The sequence below is a fragment of the Chiloscyllium plagiosum genome, chromosome 4 (assembly GCF_004010195.1).
Source record: "Chiloscyllium plagiosum isolate BGI_BamShark_2017 chromosome 4, ASM401019v2, whole genome shotgun sequence".
Classification (NCBI taxonomy): Eukaryota; Metazoa; Chordata; class Chondrichthyes; order Orectolobiformes; family Hemiscylliidae; genus Chiloscyllium; species Chiloscyllium plagiosum.
In genome coordinates this window covers 6715449-6737308 of record NC_057713.1, presented here as the reverse complement: position 1 = coordinate 6737308, position 21860 = coordinate 6715449, and the positions used below count along the sequence as shown (strand labels likewise).

At 42.6% G+C, this 21860-nt stretch overlaps 1 protein-coding gene across 2 annotated transcripts in view; it reads left to right on the top strand.

Annotated features, from left to right (window-relative positions):
* The first annotated feature begins 9986 nt into the window (after window positions 1-9986).
* Window positions 9987-21860, top strand: part of trappc8 (trafficking protein particle complex subunit 8) — a 149252-nt gene continuing 137378 nt past the window's right edge. For both annotated transcript variants that reach the window (XM_043687640.1, XM_043687639.1), the window contains exons 1-2: window positions 9987-10316; window positions 15302-15496. In XM_043687640.1, the coding sequence (XP_043543575.1) occupies window positions 10160-10316; window positions 15302-15496 (352 nt within the window). In that variant the 5' untranslated portion in view covers window positions 9987-10159. The remainder of the gene's footprint in view (window positions 10317-15301; window positions 15497-21860) is intronic.

Sequence of the window (21860 nt, the reverse complement as noted above, 5' to 3'; positions counted from 1 at the left end):
GTGAACTAGCTCCGGAAGAGGAAGAGGAGACAATTGGCAGAGTGGGTGGGCTCTCTGATTGACATCGCTCACAGTCTATCCAAATATCTTGGTTCATGTCACGCCTACGTGACCCCACCACTTTGTTTTCTACCTGTAAAATCTCCATTACTGTCCTATTTTGACACCATCGGCTTGACAAGTTGTTATGATTTCTCTGCCTTAGTTAGTTTGTACAGTTTTGGATTACTTGTTGGAACTGAAAATGCGTTGCTGGAAAAGCGCAGCAGGTCAGGTAGCATCCAAGGAGCAGGAGAATCGACGTTTCGGGATTTCCTGAAGAAGGGCTCATGCCCGAAACGTCGATTCTCCTGCTCCTTGGATGCTGCCCGACCTGCTGCGCTTTTCCAGCAACACATTTTCAGCTCTGATCTCCAGCATCTGCAGTCCTCACTTTCTCCTACTTTGGTTGGAACCTCGGCATGTGACTCTTATACGCATCATGTTATTCCAGTCGTAGAGTCATAGAGATGTACAGCACAGAAACAGACCCTTCAGTCCAACTCGTCCATGCCGACCAGATATTATAAATTAATCTGGTCCCATTTGCCATCACTTTGCCCATATCCCTCTAAACACATCCAGATATCATTTGGCTTGTCTCCAGCACCACATTATTTTAAATTTTTTATAATTATCTCTGTGTCTCAATTAATCAGATTATAGGTCATCCCTTTTCTTGCTATTCAGACTTTACTCAGACTGAGTACACCATTTGTATGATTTTTGATTGCACTGATTATAAATTCTGTGCCTGGGTGGTCTCCTCACTTCACCTGACAAAAGGGTAGTGCTCGTGATTTCAAATAAGCCTGTTAGACTATAACCTGATGCTGTCTGACTTCCGACCTTGTCCATCCCAGTCCAACACCGGCACCTCCACATCACAAATATTTCTGGGGCAACATGAAACTTGGGAAACTGACCAGTGAATCGGAGGTGACTTTGTGCAGCAGGTCAGTTGGAGATTTAAACTTGACACTGTCCTATCTGAATAAAACCTCAATTGTTGCAGCTGCCCTGGTACATGTTTGAAAGGGGTTTCTAGAATGGGAATAGCATTCTTCATTCACTGAGGGTTTCAAACTGACAACATCAGTTTAAAATGGGATTCCTCAGATGTGTTTGACAGCAGATTAGATGAGAAAGGGCCATAGCATTCAAGATAGGGATGACGTGCAGTGGTGGGATCAGCACATTGTGTAGTTTATGCTGTCCATGTAGCACTCTTGGTACTGGAGGAACACTCTCTCGTTTTTACTGTATGAGTTGTATATGATAGAAATGACAAATAAAAGCTACTGTCCTCGACATGTACTAGAGAAAGACAGGGAGAGGGGTATGGGTGAGAGAGATCAAGGATTGAATCTGTGCTCAAGGAATAACCTGTTCTTAAGGCACTGAAACTCATAGAATGACCCCTTGTGGAAGTGGCATCCCCTACCGCTAATGCAGTGCCACTATTTAAGAAAGGTAGTAAGGAAAAGCCAAGGAGCTATAAACCAGTGAGTCTGACATTGGTGGCGGGCTCGTTGTTGGAGGGAATTTTGAGACACAAGATTTGCATGTATTTGGAAAGGCAAGGACTGATTAAGGATAGTCAACATGGCTTTGTGTGCGGGAAATCGTATCTCACTAATCTGATTGCGTTTTTTGAAGAAGTAATGAAGAGGATTAGTGAGTGCAGAGCGATGGGTGTGATCTATATGGGCTCCAGTAAAGCGTTCGACAAGGTTCCTCATGGTAGACTGGCTAGCAAGGTTAGATCACATGGAATAGAGGAAGAACTAGCTATTTGGATGCAGAACTGGCTTAAAGGTAGACAGCGGCTGGTGGTGGAAGGTTGCTTTTCAGACTGGAGGCCTGTGGCCAGAGGTGTGCCACAAGGATCCGTGCTTGGTCCACTGCTTTTTGTTATTCATAAAAATGATTTGGATGCGAACATTGGAGGTATGCTTCGCAAGTTTGCAGATGACACCAAAGTTGGAGGTGTTAGTGGACAGTGAAGAAGGTTACCTCAGATTACAATGGGATCTTGATCAGATGGGTCAATGGGCTGAGGAGTGGCAAATGAAGTTTAATTTAGATAAATGTGAAGTGCTACATTATGGAAGGAAATCAGGGCAGGAGAACTCGGAGTGCAGGTTCATAGTGCTTTGAAAGTGGAGTTACAGTAAGACAGGGTTGTGAAGAAGGCATTTGGTATGCTTGCCTTTACTGGTCAGTCCACTGAGTACAGAACAACCTCGATTATCTGAACAAGACAGGCGGGGAGTATTTTGTTCGGATAACTGAGAGTTTGGATAATGGATAGTATTTTTATGGGACCTTGAAATCTTGCTCGGAAAATCCGAAATTCGGATAATCGAGGTTGTTCTGTATGGGACTTGGGATGGCATGTTGCGGCTGTGCAGAACATTGGTTAGGCCACTTTTGGAACACTGCGTGCAATTCTGGTTTCCCTGCTATAGAAAGGATGTTGTGAAACTTGAAAGGGTTCAGAAAAGATTGACAGGGATGCTGCCAGGGTTGGAAGATTTGAGCTATAGGGAGAGACTAAATAGGCTGGGGCTACTTTCCCTGGAGAATTGGAGCCTGAGGGGTGACCTTATAAAATCATGAGGAGGTTTATAAAATCATGAGGAGCATGGATATGGTGAATAGACAAGTTCTTTTTCCCAGGATGGGGAGTACAGAACTAGAGGGCATAGGTTTAAGGTGAGAGGGGAAAGATTTGAATAGAACCTAAGAGAAAACGTTTTCACACAGAGGGTGGTGCGTGTATGGAACAAGCTGCCAGAGGAAGTGGTGGAAACTGGTCCAATTATGATATTTAAAAGGCACCTAGATGTGTATATGGATAGGAAGGGTTTAAAGGGATATGGGCCAAATGCTGGCAAATGGGACTAAAGTAGGTTAGGATATCTGGTTGGCGTGGACAAGTCGAACTGAAGGGTCTGTTTCCGTGCTATATAACTCTATGACTTTATAATCTTTTACTTAAAATATTTATGTATAATACTTACGACTAATAGTGTACAACGTAACTTCAAACTATAATTCTTTTTCCTTTATTTCATAGTCTGGTAACAAACTGGAAAATAAACTTTGACATAGTGTCATAGAGGTCTCCAGCATAGAAACAGGTCCTTTGGCCCAACCTGTTGATGCTGCCCAGTTTTCACAATTAAACTAGTCCCATTTGCCTGTATTTGGTCCATACTCCATCATATCTATCCCATCCATGTCCCTGTCTAAATGTTTCTTAAATGGCGAAAGTCTACATGCCTCCACCATGACCTCCGGCAGCCCACTTGAGACACTCACCGCCTTTGTGTGAAAGAATTGCCCCTCTGGACTCTTTTATATCTTTAGGAGACATTGAAGGCTGCAGATACTGGAGATTAGAATCGAGGAATGAAGACCTGATGAAAGGCTTTTGCCCAAAACATTGACTCTCCTGCTCCTTGGATGCTGCCTGACCTGCTGTGTTTTTCCAACACCACACTCTCGACTCTTTTGTATCACTCCCCAGTCACCTTAAATTTGAATTGTATTCATAGCTGAAACACCTACAATTAAAGTTTAATCCAATAGCAACTATGGGATTGTTAGGAATATCATAGACTCCCTACAGTGTGGAAACAGGCCATTCGGCCAACAAGTCCAAACTGACCCTCAGAGTATCCCACCCAAAGCCATTCCCCTACCTCTCTACATTTCCCCTGACTAATGCACCTAGCCTAGACATGCCTGAACACTATGGGCAATTTAGCATGGCCAATTCACCTAACCTGCACATCTTCGGATTTGGGAGAAAACCGGAGCACCCGGAGGAAACTCACACAGACACAGGGAGAGCACGCAAACTCCACACAGGCAGTTGCCCAAGGCTGGAATTGAATCTGGATCCCTGACGCTGTGAAGCAGCAGTGCTAACCACTGAGCAACTGTGCCGACCAGTTGTAAATAATTGTACAATCTGGTCTGGTTCACTAAGGCTGACCCTGCTTGTTCTTTGACCTTGCTCTGCAGCATTCTTTTTCCTCTCAAATAAAAGCAAAATATGGCAGATGCTGGAAAGCCGAAATACAAAGAGAAGATGCTGGAGAAAGGTTTGTCTGCACTCGTGGAGAGGGAAACAGAGTTGATGTTTCGATATGACTCCTCTTTAGAACTGAAATGATAGTTTTTATGCTTTATGTAGAGGAGGAGCAAGTGAAACAGATGTTGACAGGGCAAAGGTAGTGCTAATAATAATAAGTGGGTGATAAATAGGTGTAAATTATGGGTATGAAAAGGAGTAAATGGGTGCACTCTATTGAGGGCAAACCCAATAAGACACATGACAGTCCCTTTAACTTTCATATTAGATACCACATATTCAGATGCTATATAGTCAGAATGTTATATGATCATAGCTCCAGGAACACCCTCTTCCAGAGTTGACAACCTGAATGTACACACAGGTTGGCACTTGTTTTAAAACAGCTGAAAGGAGACTCACTGGTTGTGTTTATAACATGAGAAATTTTATTTCATTTTCATTTCAGTCCTGAGGAATGGTCACCAGACCCGAAAGATTAACTCTGATTTCTCTCCTGCCAGAACTGCTGATCTTTTCCAGCAACTTCTGCTTTTGTTCCCCATTTATAGCATCCGCTGCTCTTTTGGTTTTTACATTTCATTTTATGAGGTTGCCAGCAGGTTGATGACTGACAAAAGAACTGAAAGATAGTGGAGTAGATTTTTTTAAAAATAGTCTTTTATTCCCTTTGTTTATTTCTACAACATTTTAGGAATAATGACACTACATTGGGGGATAAAGGATCCTTAATAGTTTCTGCTGTAAAGCCAAACATAGGAAGAGAAGTAGGCCATTCAGCCCTTTGAGCCTGTTCCCCCATTCAAAGTTAGCACAGCTTATCTGTTGTCTAACTCCATATTGGTGAAAGTGAGGACTGCAGATGCTGGAGATCAGAGTCAAGATTAGAGTGGTGCTGGAAAAACACAGCAGGTCGGCAGCATCCGAGGAACAGGAAAATCGACGTTTCGGGCAGAAGCCCTTCATCCTGATGAAGGGCTCCTGCTCGAAACGTCGATTTTCCTGCTCCTCGGATGCTGCCTGACTTGCTATGCTTTTCGAGCACCACTCTAATCTTAACTCCATATTGGCCTATATCCCTGAATACATTTGATTAATAAAAAATTATCTATCTCAGATTTAAAATCAACAACTGATCCAGCATCTGTAGAAGAAAGTTCCAAATCTCTACCACTCTTCCTGTGCAGAAGGGCTTCCTGAATGGTCTGGCCCTAATTCTCAGATTATGCCCCTAGTTCTAGAATCCCAAACCACTGCATTAGAACAGAATGGCAATTTATTTTCACATGTATTCTTGCAAATCAAATACACTAAAAAGTTGTATAAGTCACGATATCACAGCGCCTAAAATAATGTTAGAAGTAATAAATAAGGAAAAACAGAAATAAAATTTCATCACAGTTCAATTTACAACTCTTGGGTTCAGAGTATACTGGAAAACTGGGCCAAAACTGCAATGCAGTGCAAAGCCGAGATTGAACCGCCACATGAGACTAATCCTCCATGCCGGACCAGACCTCCACGCCGGGACTAGTCCTCCACGCTGGGACTAGAATTCCATGCTGGGACTAGACCTCCATGCCGGGACTGGACCTCCATGCCGGGACTGGACCATTAGAAGATCCAGAAGTTGCCTCCTAAGCCAGGATGAGAGCACCAAGACAAGACGAGACCTCTGTATTGGGATTTGACCTTCATGCCGGGCTACTGAAATACCTGGAAGCCGCCGAAGACCTATACGATGGGACAAGACTGGACAAGAAAGCCATTCCAGGCTGAAATCACTCCTCTTGCCCTGGACAGGACACACGGGGAGACCACCCAGCCAGGCACCTAGACTATACCACTATTCCAAGCCATTGGAAGCCACCTCGTTGCTGGGCCTGGCTGGAAGAAGATGCCTTCCGCTGTGCTCACCAAGTGATAACAGCACCCTCTAAGGCAATTAAGAACATTTGCCTTAGCATCAGTGAATCGGTGCAAACAGGATACCTAGTGATAACATTCACAGTTGTTCCCTTGTGAAATTAATCAGTGTTTGATTCTGTCCCTGAAACGAAACTCGGTACTATCAAAAGCCTTGAAGTTGATGGTCAGGTCCTGTCAATTATAATGGATTCTTAAAACCCTTGCAAGCTGGGCAGACGCTGTTACAAGACCCTGACTTGAGAGTTCAAAAGGACATTCGAGAGAGAGAGAAACCATTACAGTGCTGAGGCTGCTGAAGCCAGCAGAAAATTAACTCTTAGTGCTTACCTGCTATGGATTGAACTTAATTGCATTTTTGAGACTTTATGATGATGTTGAGAAGCCATTACCAGTTATTAAACACAAACTCCTCAAGAGGTGATATTGATGAAGTTTTAACTTACTTTCCGTTCTTGCAGACCACTCTGCAGACCTTACAGACTGCCCCACTGTCAATTCTAACTAATCAGAGCTTATGTCTTATTTGAATTTGAATCACAACCCTGAAAAGAAAGCATGTTTAATTCAAAGACTAATTAATCAGTTTAAATGCAACCTTACGGTAATATCTCAGCCTTAGAATCAGAATGATTCAGTGCTTATAAAGCAAGAGACTGCTCCTAGCTTAGAAATTATTCTAGGCCGAACATTAAAGAGATTCTGACCATTTTATGGTCAAATGTTTGCCCTCCTTGCTAAGAAGTCATTTTGTAAAACAGTTGTATTTAACATGTGAGCTGTGCAAGGTTACCTTATGAACTCTCCAATTAGCTCAGACTGGTACCTCTTTATGGTAGGAGTTTATCTTGCTAGCAAGCACCTACTTGGCTTGGTATGTTTTTCCCACCTGATGAATGGCTTAGGGCCTGTAGGAGTGATTAGTCAAGCTTACACAGACCTGTGTAAGCTTGACTAATCACTCCTTACGAATTGTTGTCTTTCATTGTAATCTGTCTAATTAAGAACATACAATGTTTTTGTGAACTGGTACCCTACTCTCCTAGGCTATTAGAACCTAGTTAGTTTGGCTTATAGGTATCACCGCCCCCACCCCAGTCTGACCTATCACCCTCACCTTGACCTATTTCCACCTATCACATTTCCGACGCCCCTCCCCCAAGTCCCTCCTCCCTATCTTTTATCTTAGCCTGCTGGACCAACTTTCCTCATTCCTGAAGAAGGGCTAATGCCCGAAACGTCGATTCTCCTGTTCCCTAGATGCTGCCTGACCTGCTGCGCTTTTCCAGCAACACATTTCCATCTCTGATCTCCAGCATCTGCAGACCTCACTTTCTCCTTATAGGTATCAGTGTTATGTTGTAACAGTGATGCTATTGGTAAATAAAGGAGGTGACTAAAATTAAACTAATCTGTCTGTAAGAGGTTTTTCATTTCAGACTTCCAAAGAGTATGATCTCGGGGACAAACCAAAAGAGGCTTACGGGTCCGAGTCCAGAAGAGATTCCCTGGGCCGTCTCAAATCTGTAGTTTAACACCTTGCAGATGAGGACAACTCTCTCCCACTCTCAGGGTGAATCTGCAAGTGGCTGCATAGACCAATGCGGCTATTGCAGGCTCTATTACACTTGGGCCAGGTGGTGGTCATGGGAAGGGGTGGGTGGGGGATGAGTGTGACAGTGCACTACATTTGCTGTTTTCGCCTGGTTTCCAGTTTTTCCTGACTGCAAGAATCCAGGTGCTAAATGACTTCATGGATGCTTTTCTTCCACCTTGGACAGTCTTGGGCCAGTGATTCCCAGGTGTCTGTGGGAATGTCTCACTTCGCCAGTAAGGCCTTGAGGGTATCCCTGAAGTGTTTCCTCTGCCCACCTGAGGCTCGCCTGCCATTTCAAAGCTAGAAGTAGAGTGCTGCTTGGGGTGTCTTGTGTCAGTCATATGGACAACGTGGCCAGCCCATTGCAGGTAGGTGGGGGTGGTGGTGTCAGTGCCTTGATGCTGGGGATGTTAGCCTGGTTGAGGATGGTGGTATTGGTGCCTGAAACATCGATTTTCGTGCTCCTTGGATGCTGCCTGACCTGCTGTGCTTTTCCAGCACCACTCTAATCTAGACTCTGCTCTCTTGCATCTGCAGTCCTCACTATTGCCTAGCTGTATTGGTGTATCTTCCCAGCAGATTCAAAGGATCTTGCGCAGGTAGATTTGGTGGTACTGCTCCAGTGCCCTTAGGGATTTGCTTTAGACGTCTCATGGCTATGTAGGAGAGCCAAAATCACCACAGCTCTGTAAAGCATGGCCTTGGTGTCGGGTATGATGTTGTTGTTCTCGAACACCCTTTTCCTTAAGTGGCTGAAATCTGCACTAGCACACTGGAGGTGATGATGGATCTCTTCATTAATAACTGCTTTGGCTGATAGGACACTTCTGAGGCATTGGAAGTGGTTAATGTTCTCTAGGGCCTCTGTGTGGACCTTGAAGATTAGGGGTTTGTGCCACAACGCAGGCCAGTTTGGTGGATGACCTTCGTCTTGCGGATGTTCAGGGTGAGAACCGTGCTCTCATATACCTCGTGAAGATACTGACAATGATCTGGAGCATGTCCTCTAAGGTTGCACACACAAGTGTCATCTGCGTACTGCAGCTTGATGACACTGGTTGGGGTGACTCTGGTTTAGGCTTGAAGTCAGCGCAGGTTGAATAATTTCCCACAGGTTCTGTAAGTTAGCTCCACTCCAACTGGGAGCTTGTCGGCAGTGAGGTGAACCATTGCGAAGTAGATTGAGAACAGTGTTGGAGTAATGACACAGCCCTGCTTGACACGGGTCCAAATAGGAAATGGGTCAGTGATGGAGCCATTTATCTTTATCATGACTTCCATGTCAACACGGAGCAGGTGAAGGATGTTGTCAAACTTCATGATATAACCAAAATGACAGGGATGCTCCATAATGCTTCCCAATCAATGGTGTCAAAGGCATTTGTAAGGTCAAAGGTGGCCATGTTCAGGGGATGGCTCTACATTTCTTCTGCAACTGCTGCATGTCCTTTGTGCCCCTTCATGGCCAGAGGCCACACTGTGACTCCAGGAGGAGTCCACAGGAGATGGTTGAGGAGGACCTTGGTGGAAAAAAAAGTAAAGTGGATGCACTAGACAAACTCCTGTCTCGTGGGCTAAGTAGCCTATATGTTGTCCTGCTACTCAGCCACCATCGTGAATGAAGCAGTTTTTGGAAATATTTTAATCGTTATCTGTTTTTTAAGACCATAAGACATAGGAGCTGAAATTAGGCCATTCAGCCCATCGAGTCTGCTCTGTCATTCAATCATTACTAAGTTTCTTATACCCATTCTCCCGCTTTCTCCCTGTAACACTTAGAGTCATAGAGATGTACTTGATCCTTTTACTTGTTAATATATTGAATCGTCAATTGGATCACCCCTCAACCTTCTAAATTCTAGAGAAACCAGGTGAATTAGGATAACAACTCCTCTTACAATCTGACAGACACTCAATACAACAGCTGGGAATCCTGGAAGCAGTGCGCAGACGCAGGCGAAGGGACTGGACCAAGGGTGGACCCTTGGCGATGATTGACATTTGGGTTGATTCGTCGAAGTGCGCAGACGCGTCAACACAGGAGCGAAGAGACGTGTCGCCACGTGAGGGCGGGTCCTGGAACGTGATTGACAAGACAGCGGCTGCAAGAGTACGCATGCGCTTTCCTGTGGAGGCTGGGAAGGCGGTGCATCGCATGAGGGCGACCCCCGGAAAGTGATTGACAGGACGGTGATGACCAGTGTACGCAGGCGCGTTCCCGAACGAGGCGGGAAGACGTGACGCTGCGTGAGGGCGAGCCCTAGAAAGTGATTGACAGGATGGCGTACTGGGCGGAGTGGGCAAGCTCTCAGCCCGTCGTGAGGGGGTGGGGCAGAGGGCAGCTGTCACGTGACGCGGCGTCGGGAAGGCAGGGAGACTGTGTCCAACATGGCGGCGCTTGGCCTGTCCTCCTTCCCCTGAAGGGAATCGGTTGTCGTCTCGCCGATATAGAGCAAGGGGAGGGGAGCGCCCGGTCCCTGAGGGTTCCGGGGATGGCTCAGTGCGTGCAGAGCGTCCAGGAGTTCATCCAGGACACCTTCGTGCCCATGGTGGCCGTGCTGTGCAGTGAGGCCGCCGAGAGCTCGACGCGGAAAAACAACCTGAGTTTCGCCGAGCTGGTCAGGCCTTTCTGCCGCCTCACCTCTGAAGGTGGGTTTACCGGGCGGGTTGGATGGAGCCAGTGACAGTGAGTTAGGAAGAGGCCTTTTCCCAGGGCTTGTAGGTATCTAGTTATTCCCTTCCCCTGTTGTCAGATCCCCGGGCTCTGCCTCCCTCACTCTCCGTTACCATCAACTGTCTCTGGGCTTCATTCAGCACCTTTCACCCCACACTCCCCAACTTCCACTCAGTCGCTGAAGGTTTATTTACCTTTCCGTGACTGTCACCGACCGGCCACACTAAATAAACGTTTCCGTTCTCCGCGTTTCCCTGCAATGCCTGCTGCTGAAAGTCCTGGGAATGCTCAACAGGTCTGGCATCAGAGAGGGAGGAAGCGTTAATATGTTTCACTGCGATGGCATTTCACCAGAGCAGGGGGTAAAAAAGTTATCCATGTCATGGATTTGTAGCAGGGGACATAGGCTGCGCTGTACTTTCACTCTTTAGGTTAGAAAGCTTTGGAAGCCTGCTGAGTAAACAACCGATCAGCTTTTCAGCTGACTCGAGTAAATTTTGTTCTGTACGGAGGTCCAATGGCGACTCTTGCATTATACTTCAAATTCAAACACTCCTCTAATAAACTCGGGACTGAAGCTGACCAGGCCATCTTGTTGCTTGTATCGTGTACGCTTTAGTCCTATGTATTGTAGTTGAATCGATTTATACTTGAAAAGAGTGCATTGTGGTGCAGTTGTATGTAGAGTGGAAGCTTCTGTTTTGCAGGTATCATTGTTGCTGAGAGAAACAAAATTGGGGAGGATATATAATGTTTTGTTATAGTGTATTGGTACTTGATATAAAATAATCATGAGTTTCAAACTTCTCCCAATGAGGAAGTGGCTGCTGTGTGCATAAATAACAGTTCATGTTTTTGCTTTTGTTAATAGGGATGTGTTTGTCAGAAATACTTCATTTGGGGTGATAACTGGAGTGGGGCAAGAACAGAATCCTTAATTTTAATTTAGTAAATAATACTCGTCGTGCATTGAGTTCAATAGGTTTACAAATTCACCAGTCATATGTTGAACAGATTGGTGTATGAAACTGTCTTTGTTGCCATACTGAGTTTCATGTCACAGTTTTGATGTAGGTGATTATCTTGATGCCTAAGTGTAACATGTAGCAGATGTGTGTCCTGGCGTTGATGTTTGTGTTAATGAATTCACTGGGAAGAAGTAATGTGCATCAGTTGCATTATACTGATATTTACAAGTGCTTGGAAACACCCTGCGTCCAGTGTCCATCTTGACATGGGGATTTATAATTTCAGGAGGAGGCAGTCTACTCTGCTTTTCAGTAAGATCATTGTTAATCTGATTTCAAATCCTCTTTGCTCCCTGCCTCCCATAACCCATTGACTCCCTTGTCCAAAAAGGATTTGTCTAAGTAAGCCTGGACTTAATTCACTGACCATACTTGTTTATTAATTCACTGACCATACTTGTTTATTAATTCACAAGATGTGGGTGTTGCTGGCTAATCCTGCAGTTTATTATCCATCCCAGATAGTCTTTGAGAATGTGGCGATGAGCTGCATTTTTAACCTTTGCAGTCCATTTGGTGGTGGTGCACCTGTAGCTCTGTTAGGAAGTTCTAGGGTTTTGACCCAGCAAAAGTAAATATATTCCCATTTCTTTGTAAGTTGGGTTGATTGGCTTGGAGAGGTACTTGGTGTTGTTTGTGTTCCCATGTACCTGCTGCCCTAGTCCATAATGGTCTTGGATTTGGAAGATACTGTTTAAGGAACTATGATTTGCTGCAGTGCATTGTGTAGATGCTACATACTGCTTTTGAAGGAAATGAATGTTCGAGATGGTGGATGATGTACCAATCAAACAGGACTGCATTATCCTGGATGGTGTCTACCTTTGAGTGTTGGATCTTCATTTATGCAGCAACTAGAAAACATTCTGTTGTACTCCTGCCCTATATTTGTAGATGGTGGGTAGGCTTTAGAGAATTAGCTGAGTTACTTGATGCAAAATTTCCAGCCTCTGGCCTGCTGTTGTAGCCAGAATATTTGTTTCTGGTCAATAACCTCTAGGCCGTTTTCTGAGCAAGTGATTATTGTAGACTATAAACCGATTTGAGAGAAAAGAATTTTCCTGTTTCCTCCTTTAAAGTCCTCATTCTAAATTGTTTCCCCTAGTTCTAGTCTCCCTGACGAGTGAACCTCCTTCTGATATCCACCCTGTCAAGTCCCATCAGGATCTTGTTTGCTTCAATAATATAACCACCAGTTTCTTATTGGTTAATGAGATTTTATTGATTGCTTATCTGTCGTTCAGGCGAAGGTGGTGGTACATTGTCTGTTAACTGAGTGGCTGGCTGGGCCATTTTAGAATACAGTTGAAAGTCAGCCACATTGTTTGAGACATATCTAAGCTAGAATAGGTCAAGACAGCAGGTTTTCTTAGTTGAATAACAGTAATGAAGCAGATCTATTTTTATAATCTGCAAGCTTCATGTACATGATAACTGAAACTAACTTTTTATTCCAGATTAAGTAAATTTAAGTTTAAATTCTATCAGCCAATGTGGTATTTAAATCTGTCTTTGAATCATTAATCTTGACCTCTGGACTACTAGTCCAGTGACATTATTGCAATGCTACTATCCCCCATCATCATGCTTTCATCATTGCTGAGTCAATCTTGAAGACTCCCTTCATAACAGCACTTAATGTATGTACACTGTGTTCTTCAGGACTTCCTGAAGGCAGGTCACCATCACTTTCTAAAGCATTATGTGCTGACCACGCTTGCAATGTCCCATTAATAAATGAAAAAAATGGCAGGCAATGCTCAGTCTTATGAATTATAAATAGATCTAATGAACAAATGCATAAATTTTGCAGAATTTTCCACTTTCATTAATTTATTCTTGCATTTAGTTCTCAAGTTTCAGGATCCTAATGGCCTAATATGCAACTATAAATTTTGAAACCTATCATAAGGCGCAAGCTATTTGATTTGAATATTGTCAGCTGTGCAATCTTTGTATATGTTAGGTACACGTTTCTGTAATGTATGTTTTTGTTTGCCTTGAAGAATCTACTATTATATTTAGAAAAACACGAACTTAAATGCTTTCTTAACTCATTTTGCTTACCAGTCCAGATTGCCCAGGAATTGTGCACAACTGTGCCCTTTTTGCATCCCCTTTAAAATTGTGCCATGTGTTTGCTCTCCAAGTTCTTCTTCCTAAAACAACATAACCGTGTCTTAAATGTAGAAAGTTAAATGGATGATCTGGAACTATAGATATGCACTTGGACTTTCCACAATGCGTTGACCATGTTTCCCACAGTTACGTGTTTTTTGCTTAAAATCCTGGACTTTTTTCAACTTTTGAAGGCTACTTGTACAGCTGTCCATTCCATCTCTGGGTGGTGTGAGGGGAAAAAAAACTAGATAGTCTAAACAGTTGTGAAAATTAAATTTTTTTCACATTTAGAATTTCTCTAATTCTTACAAGCATCGATCATGACAGTTACATTCCATGCTTGACTTTCTTTGACACTTAATCTTCCTTGATGCATGATTCATTCAGTTTTTTTTTGTTAGACTGACTCTTGTTCTCCTGTTCATTCTTATCTATGTTAATAGTTATGATATCATTTCTAGCTGCACATAGTAGAAATTGCTTGGTTTAATTTATACAATGCAGGAATACAACATGCTACTGTCTGGAGTTTGTGCATTCTCCCGGTGTCTGTGTGGGTTTCCTCTGGGTGCTCTGGTTTCCTCCCATAGTCCAAAGATGTGCAGGTTAGGTGGATTGCTAAATTGCCCATAGTATCCAGGGATGTGCAAGCTAGGTGAAGTAGCCAGGGGAAATGCAGGTAATAGGTTTAAGGTGGCAGGGAGGGACTGGGTGGGATGATCTTCAGTCGATTGATGTGACTCAATCAGCCAAATGATTTGTTTCCATACTCTGGGGATTCCATAATTCTACAATACTGATGCATATTATTAACTTTACAGCAAACATACACCATTTTTTTTTAACTTTAGGCCCAATGCTGCTTATACATCAGTGGTTGGATGCCAACGTTCTCTGTAGTCTTGGAAAGAGGTGTCCTCCACATTGTCCAGTATCCAGCACTAAACCAATATAATAGAAACTGATTGGTTATTGTCACTATCGCTATTTATAGGAGCTTATGGTGCTTTGGCAAGTTGATTATTCTTTTACCTGCATTGCAACAATGCCTGCGCTTTTAAGATTGTTTAATTGGCTGTCAGATTGTCTTGTACAACTGTCCTGAAGAATGCAATTATAAATATCTTTGAAAGGCAGAAGCTTTATAAATTAAATGGCACAATGTTTGAAGGGGATACATGTGCAGAGACTTGGGTGTTCCCACACAAATCTTTGAAGATGGTAAGACATGTTGAGAAAACTATTTTGAAAAGCATGAGGAGTCCTAGGCTTCTCCATGTACAGGCTTGGAGCACCAGATGCAGGAAGCTGTCCTAGCTTGTTGTAAATCCTTAGTGTGTACTGACTTATGAGAATCGTGGGTACTAATAGGTTCATCACCTTTGAGTGGGGATGATTATACTGAGATTTAATCTTCAAAATGAAAAGTTTTTAAGTACAGAAGGCGCACCTATTTTCAATGATTGAAAGGTCAGGCACTTCAGTTTTTATATGGAATGCACTGCTTGAAAGGTGGCAAAGGCAGGTTTAATTGTAATGTTCAGAAAGGAATTGGAGAAATACTTGGAAAGATTGTGTAAAGTGGAGTGAGCTTGTACCATTATTCTCTCAAAGAATAATTAGCTGAACGTCCTTTAGTAATGATGGGGTCTCACGTGTCCATCTGCTTTGTGTATGAGACTTTTATTTCTGTGTACTCCAGGTAGGTATATAATCAGCATGTAATTGGAACATGCAATGTCAGGCTACAGTGAGCAGAATGTTGCTTTCATCTGTTTAGTGAATTTTTGCTGTTTTTCCTTTCTGCCTAGTTCATATGCGAGATCCTAACAACCAGAGCCATGTTATTAAAAACCTGAGGATCAATGTTACCGGAATTGTTACCCAGCCGCCACAACAGACTGCCATTCGGAAATTGTTAAGTGAGGTGGTTTCTGCCAGTCAACCTGCAGAAGGATTGGTTGCTAATGTGATTACAGCAGGAGATTATGATCTCAATATCAGTGGTAAGCCCTCTGTTTCATGTTTATTAATTACTTTTGCCTGTGAAAGACACCAAGTTGTGGAAGGTAATTAAAGTTTAGATTTAGTTCTTAAGAGTTGGAAATTCAAACAAACTTGATTAGCTGAGTTTTCCTTATGTTTTTCAGTGTCTGTATTTATGAATTTGAGTTGCAATTAGAGTGTAAGTTTGCAATCACTAAGATAGTTTGGGTCCTGAAATTGGGTGGGCATTCTCTGTAGTAGTACTCAGCAACTGTAAAGGGATTTGTAATAAATGTACTTTGTATAAATGCTTCTGCTAAGTTTTGTCATTGATCAGACTAAAATGCAAAGTGGATGATTCATTAAGCTTGTCCTATCCATCCTGTTTAAGGTTGATTGAAATAGCCATGAAATTATTTTAGTGTTTGCTTCAGGTAAAAAAATTGAGGAGCAAGCTAACCCGTGAGAGAAGATTCAGATAGTAGTGACTTCTATTGGTTGGAAAAGGGGCAGGCCTTCACTGACCACTCCTCACCATACCTCTGGAGTGCCTTATTTTGGGTCACCTGGGACAGAGGTGGTGGTGAGTGAATCAGTGGGCCGCCTTGTTCACTTGATTCCAGGCCCACCCAAGGTGGTTGTCTGAAGGCCCAGGTTGGCCCTTTTTTTTAAGATGAGAATCCATTTGAACATTGGGGCACAGACAGCCTCGCACCTTCAATGCATTATCTAAGCTGACATGTACCTATTGTTAAAGTTCACTTGAGAATGTAACTTTAAGGAAGTTTTGGCATTTACATATGGAAGAACTGAAGCTAGCATGGTCATTTTAAAAGATGAGACACTTAACAAACAATCCAGGTCTTTTTAAATATATAATTTCAGTTACATCACTCTGTAAACTTTTGTTCTAAATTCTGTGTCCTATGATCTTATACTCCACAGCCACCAGATGAAGGAGCAGCGCTCAAAAAGCTAGTGCTTCCAAATAAACTTGGACTATAACCTGGTGTTGTGATTTTTAACTTTGTCCACCCCAGTCCAACACCAGGACCTCCAAATCCTGGTTGGAAGTGGTTCTTTGGAGATGATCACTGTGGCTTGGCTCTGGATAAGGAGCATGTAGGTCCTGTTGTAAATCTCGAGGCTGTACCCAATTGGTTAGACTAACTCAAACCTTTGGATGATCAGGACAATATGAATGAGTGCGATGCTTCCTTTTGTTCTGTTTCTGGTTTGCTTGACTATGTCACTACATTGATCTGGTGTAGCTTTATTATGGACACCATAGAAGTCAGGAATAGAGAAATCCAAAAAGACTGCTATCCAGGAAGAGTTGTGAAGAACAAGATCTGTGTGAGGCAAGAGTTTCTTTACCAGAGCACCATGGCACATTAGAATTTGTTTGGGGTTTAACACAGTGCATTGCACAGAGATATTATAATCAACTTTTTCAGTCATAAAATACCTGTCCAATATGTAGGGATTAGGACTGTGCATCGTTGTATAGTACCAGTGATTTGATAAATTCATTCTTGTACTGGATATTTTATTTTTCCTAGTATGTTACAGAACATAACCGTTATAAGAGTATGCCCGAAAGTAGGTTAGCAGTCGGCATCAGAAAGTTTGCCGACTATACGTTTCCTCCTGAAGGAATGACGTCCCATTTCAAGCAACTTCATTCTTGCCTCCAATCTCTTGTCTCTGTGCTTTTTAAAAACATCGTCGTCCTACAGAGTTGCTCTGAAAATGATTAAACTTACCAAGGACTAAAATCCTAAAAGCTGGGAGAGATTCTGGAAAGATGTTGCCACAGAGATCAACCTCTTTATTGAATGAATTGAGCAGTTATAGCGCTAAGGGAAAAATGGTATGACTGGTTTATACTTGTCTAATTACTGTATTTTGTTTCCTGGCCATATAACTGAATAGAAGAATTATTTTAAATTGTTATGAATCAATATAGCACCCTGTCACAAAATCTTATTTTTATAATTGATGTGTCTTGCTCAGGATAGTTCCTACAGTGTCAAGTCAAAATGTATGATGTCTGACCTACAGACAATATTAGCATACTGTATATCCACAACGATGCTAGTGATCTTGCAGGTGGATCTTCTCATTCTGGTAGTTTTGTCTTTATAAGGTTGTGGATCTTTGTGACCGGAATACAGAACGTTTATGTTTATGTTTGTGTTTGGAATAGGATCCAAGGTGGTGCTGCTAGTTGGTCTTGATCCTTTTTTGATTAGTTAATATGACCATATGTATGTTGATCAAAATTTGTGTTTATTGGCCACAAACCTTTCGGTTGTCACAATTTGTTGGTTTTTGCCATTGTAAATTTGTGTCTGATTTTCAAGTTTAATTTTATGAAGAAATAAAACAGCCCAGTATGAAATAACCCATTGTTTGTTTGGGAGAGAATGTCTGTAAACTTCCCTGAACTGAAAATTCCTAACCTTTGGAAATGTCATTTTCATAAAAATTGCAAGATTATTTTGCAACTGTGGAATTTTTTTTTTGATTTCAAATACAATACTTAAAATTAAATGAAGGTAACTGTTCTGTTTGATGGCCCAGACTTAGTTGTCAGTGGTAAAGCAGTAGTGCTCCCCATTGATTTTAAAACAGGTCTGAAGATCTGATCACTGTGATGCAGACTTTCATTTTCACAGCAGTAGTTTAAACCGGCCAAATAAAGATGTAGAGCAGCAGAGATGGCAGGGTGAGCAGACCAGGAAGCGCCAAATCCCTTCATTATTTAAATTTTGAAATGTTAAAATTATCTTGATTTTAATTATAATCAATTAAAATAAAGTTTTAAAATTTCACATGTTTCTTTAATCACAATGGAAAAACTTAACATTCCACAAGTAGAAAATTAGCTTTTTGGGGTTATTGAACATGTTTAGTAATTAATTATGAAGTGTTTATGCAGTTTAAAAATACAGTTGCATTTTCTTTCAACATAATGTACTATTTTCAGGAGTTGTAAAAGCAAGACTAGCCACAGAAGAGTTGACTTTCTCACCAGTTGAGTGGGTTATAGTCTGTGGATGCCACAAAATTGTACCCATGTGAGAACGGCAAAATCACTGATAGCAATATTTGGACCTCCACATTACTCTACATGTGTGCACTTCCAAAGGTGCTGTCAGATCCAATGAAGTGTGCTGAAGGTTCATAAAGAATTTTGCTTGTAAGTTTTAGAAGTGCAGAAATTCTGTAGTATTCAATTGGATTTGCATTTCTATATTGTGCTGAGATAATTTTTACATTTTTGAGTTCTAAGTCGTGGCAACGTGTCTGGAAATGGTGTTTTGAGCACTAAGGCCCACTGGCGCTCCGTGTTGAGGGCTTGAGGCACTGTTTTATTTGTGTGGCATGTGACTGGAGGAGTGGCAGGGGTGGTGTCTTGTGTGCATGACTGTAATGTAAAACCTGGTATAAAGGCAGGACCGTTCCCTTGTTCAGAGAGCCTCCTTTGACGCTCCGCAGGCATCTTGAAGAGTATTAAGTGATCCTCCAAAAGCTTGTACTTGCTAAAATAAATCGTAGTTGTTCACAGAAATTGGCATATTGCAGTTGCATCAAGTGTGTAAGAATCTCAAGAAGGGAACCTCAGATTTGGCGACGAGAGTGGGATTCCAACATGTATGGAGATCCTAGGCAGACTAAGTGATTACCTGCATGACAATAATTTGAGATGGATGGGCCCACTCGGTGAGATTTATCTTGATCTCTCTTACGAACCTATCGTCGACCCCTCTGGACTCTGTAATGATGGAATCTCATTGAGGTAACTTGCGCACTTGTACGCCAATGAGTTTGTCGCATGGAGGTTAGAGTCCCCCTGGAATTTGGAGGTTAGAGTCCTCGAATAACAAGGTTTGAGCCCTGGTACATAAGATAAAGCATAACAGCTATGTCTGTCTTAATCACCCTGCCTTAGACCAGTTGTTAAGAGGGGAAATCCGCCACGCGCGGGTCAGGACCCTAAAGTGGGTGTGGAGACTGAGGACACTGAACTAGGATATAGTGATAAGTTAGAAAATTGAGACTTAAAAAATGGGGCAGAAGTGGAATAAGTCGGGTGTCAGAACCCGTTTGCATCAGTTATACCAGGGTGACTCCCAAAATGAGAAATGGTTCAGGTGCCCGTCAGGATGTTTTAAGTTTAAAAAAATTGGGCAATGAAATTTGGCTTAGGGGAAACTTAGGACATAAAAGTTTAAAAGCAGAGGAGACAATTTGGAAATGTAATGCAGAGGCTAAAGTGAAGGCTTTAATGTCTGCGTGGAGAAAGACTGCTGTGGAAAGGATGAATAAATGTAAACAGGCCAGCTGGGAGAATAATGCACGCCAAAGAGGGATTAGAGTGTGTGATTGTGAAGGAAACCCAAAGTCTTTGGAGGTGCAGAAGAATCTGTGTCAGGCTTGATATAAGTAGAGATGAAAACAGGAAAAATTGAGCAAGGAGAGGCAAAATAAGAAATCAGGTATGAAATACCAAGCCAGACAATTAAGTGGGAATAAAATGGAGGTACCTCCTGACATATCTGGTCTGCCAATAATGTTTCAAAATAATGACTAGCAATGGTCACAATACAGATTTCTGACCTCCTCAGGGACACCTATTCACTATATGTCCTAAATCTCCTCAAAGCCATCCTCCTCCAGAAGCAATTGTGCCATAATCAAATGTGCTGCCCATGTAATGGATGGTATGGACATCAGCAATGGCAATTCCAGAGCTGATTGAGCTACCAAAGACGCGGCAACAGCTCGCAATTCTGTTGTCCTCTGTGAACTGGTTGGTGCTAAATCGATCACCTGCCTCCAACAACGAGCATACCAAGCATTGTTACTGTGCAGCATTTACAAAGGGGCCCCTCTGACCCAGAAAAACGGATGTGGAAGATGCGTGGGTGTTCAAGTTCTGCGTCAAAAGGCCTCTAGATCACTCCAGTTTGCCAAGTGTGTATGCCTGATGCTTTGCTATGTTACCAGTGCTTATTGACTATCTTCATACTGATACCCACCTTGGCAAGGAGGGAAAGAGAGAGGAAATGCAAAGATACTTTCAGCAGGTAACATCGTCTCTAAAGTTTCTCCATTCACAGATAAAGCATTCCTTTGGCCTACTGCCTGCACCTCCACAACCTGGTCCAAGTCCCACTCCACTTACCCAGCTCCCTGGAAATGTTATCCATTGTGCACTCAGTGCCAAGTCACATTCCTGGGAACCTTGCTCACTGCCTCTGATAGACAATTGATCCCAGAACGTATCGCTTTGTTGCATTTGACAGCAAAATCGGAGCAGAAGCAGCAAAGAATGCATTAAATGGCATTTAATTTGAACTCAAAAATCCTTGTGCACTCCAGTTGGAATTTGTAAATGCGAATGAAGATAGCCAAAAGCAAACTGATGGCTACACCTAACCCCACAAACATGCGCCCTGCCTTGGGAGCACACTTCATTACACAAGACCCCTATGACCTTGCAGAAACAGCACTGATCTCTGCATCTCCAGAGGCCTGGGCTCCCTATCCACTGTACCCAAAAGCACTGACCCCTGCCATTCCACCTACTGTGTTCACCTACAGTGCTGCTGCACTTCATGCTTTGATACGCTGGTATCCTCCATCTGAGGCATCTCCAAGGATGCAAGTCTTGTCAGTTTAAAGTATTTAACTGCCCTTATCCAAGAATTCAGATTTCTCCATGGAGTGATACGCAGGACAGACTGGATTTTGTTTTCCGGTTGGACTTTACTGAAGGAGATTTTGAATAACTGGCTTGTTTCCACTCAATTTGGAGGGGGTATAGTGGTCATTAAGGACTAGATTTAAAAACTTTACTGGTGAACACTTTTTTTTCCACGTGGGAGTATCCTGGGGATTCTATTTACGGTGTGGACTAGTAATACTTGTTATCATCGTATGTTGTGTGTCAATAACTTGCTTATATACTGGCTGTCAGATTCTTATGAATAAGCTGGTAGCACCTTTTTCAGCCCCATTTAGTTGGTTATCAAGGAATGATAAAAGAAAGGAATGAGATGTTAAAGGGTTAATTTGTTCTGCTGACTTGTAAGAGATTGGATGTCCCAGGGAGTGTTTTTCTGTCTTGATCACCTTATGTTGTTTTTTGTGTGGCATGTGACGATAGAACATAGAACATAGAAGAATACAGCGCAGTACAGGCCCTTCGGCCCTCGATGTTGCGCCGATCCAAGCCCACCTAACCTACACTAGCCCACTATCCTCCATATGCCTATCCAATGCCCGCTTAAATGCCCATAATGAGGGAGAGTCCACCACTGCTACTGGCAGGGCATTCCATGAACTCACGACTCACTGAGTAAAGAACCTACC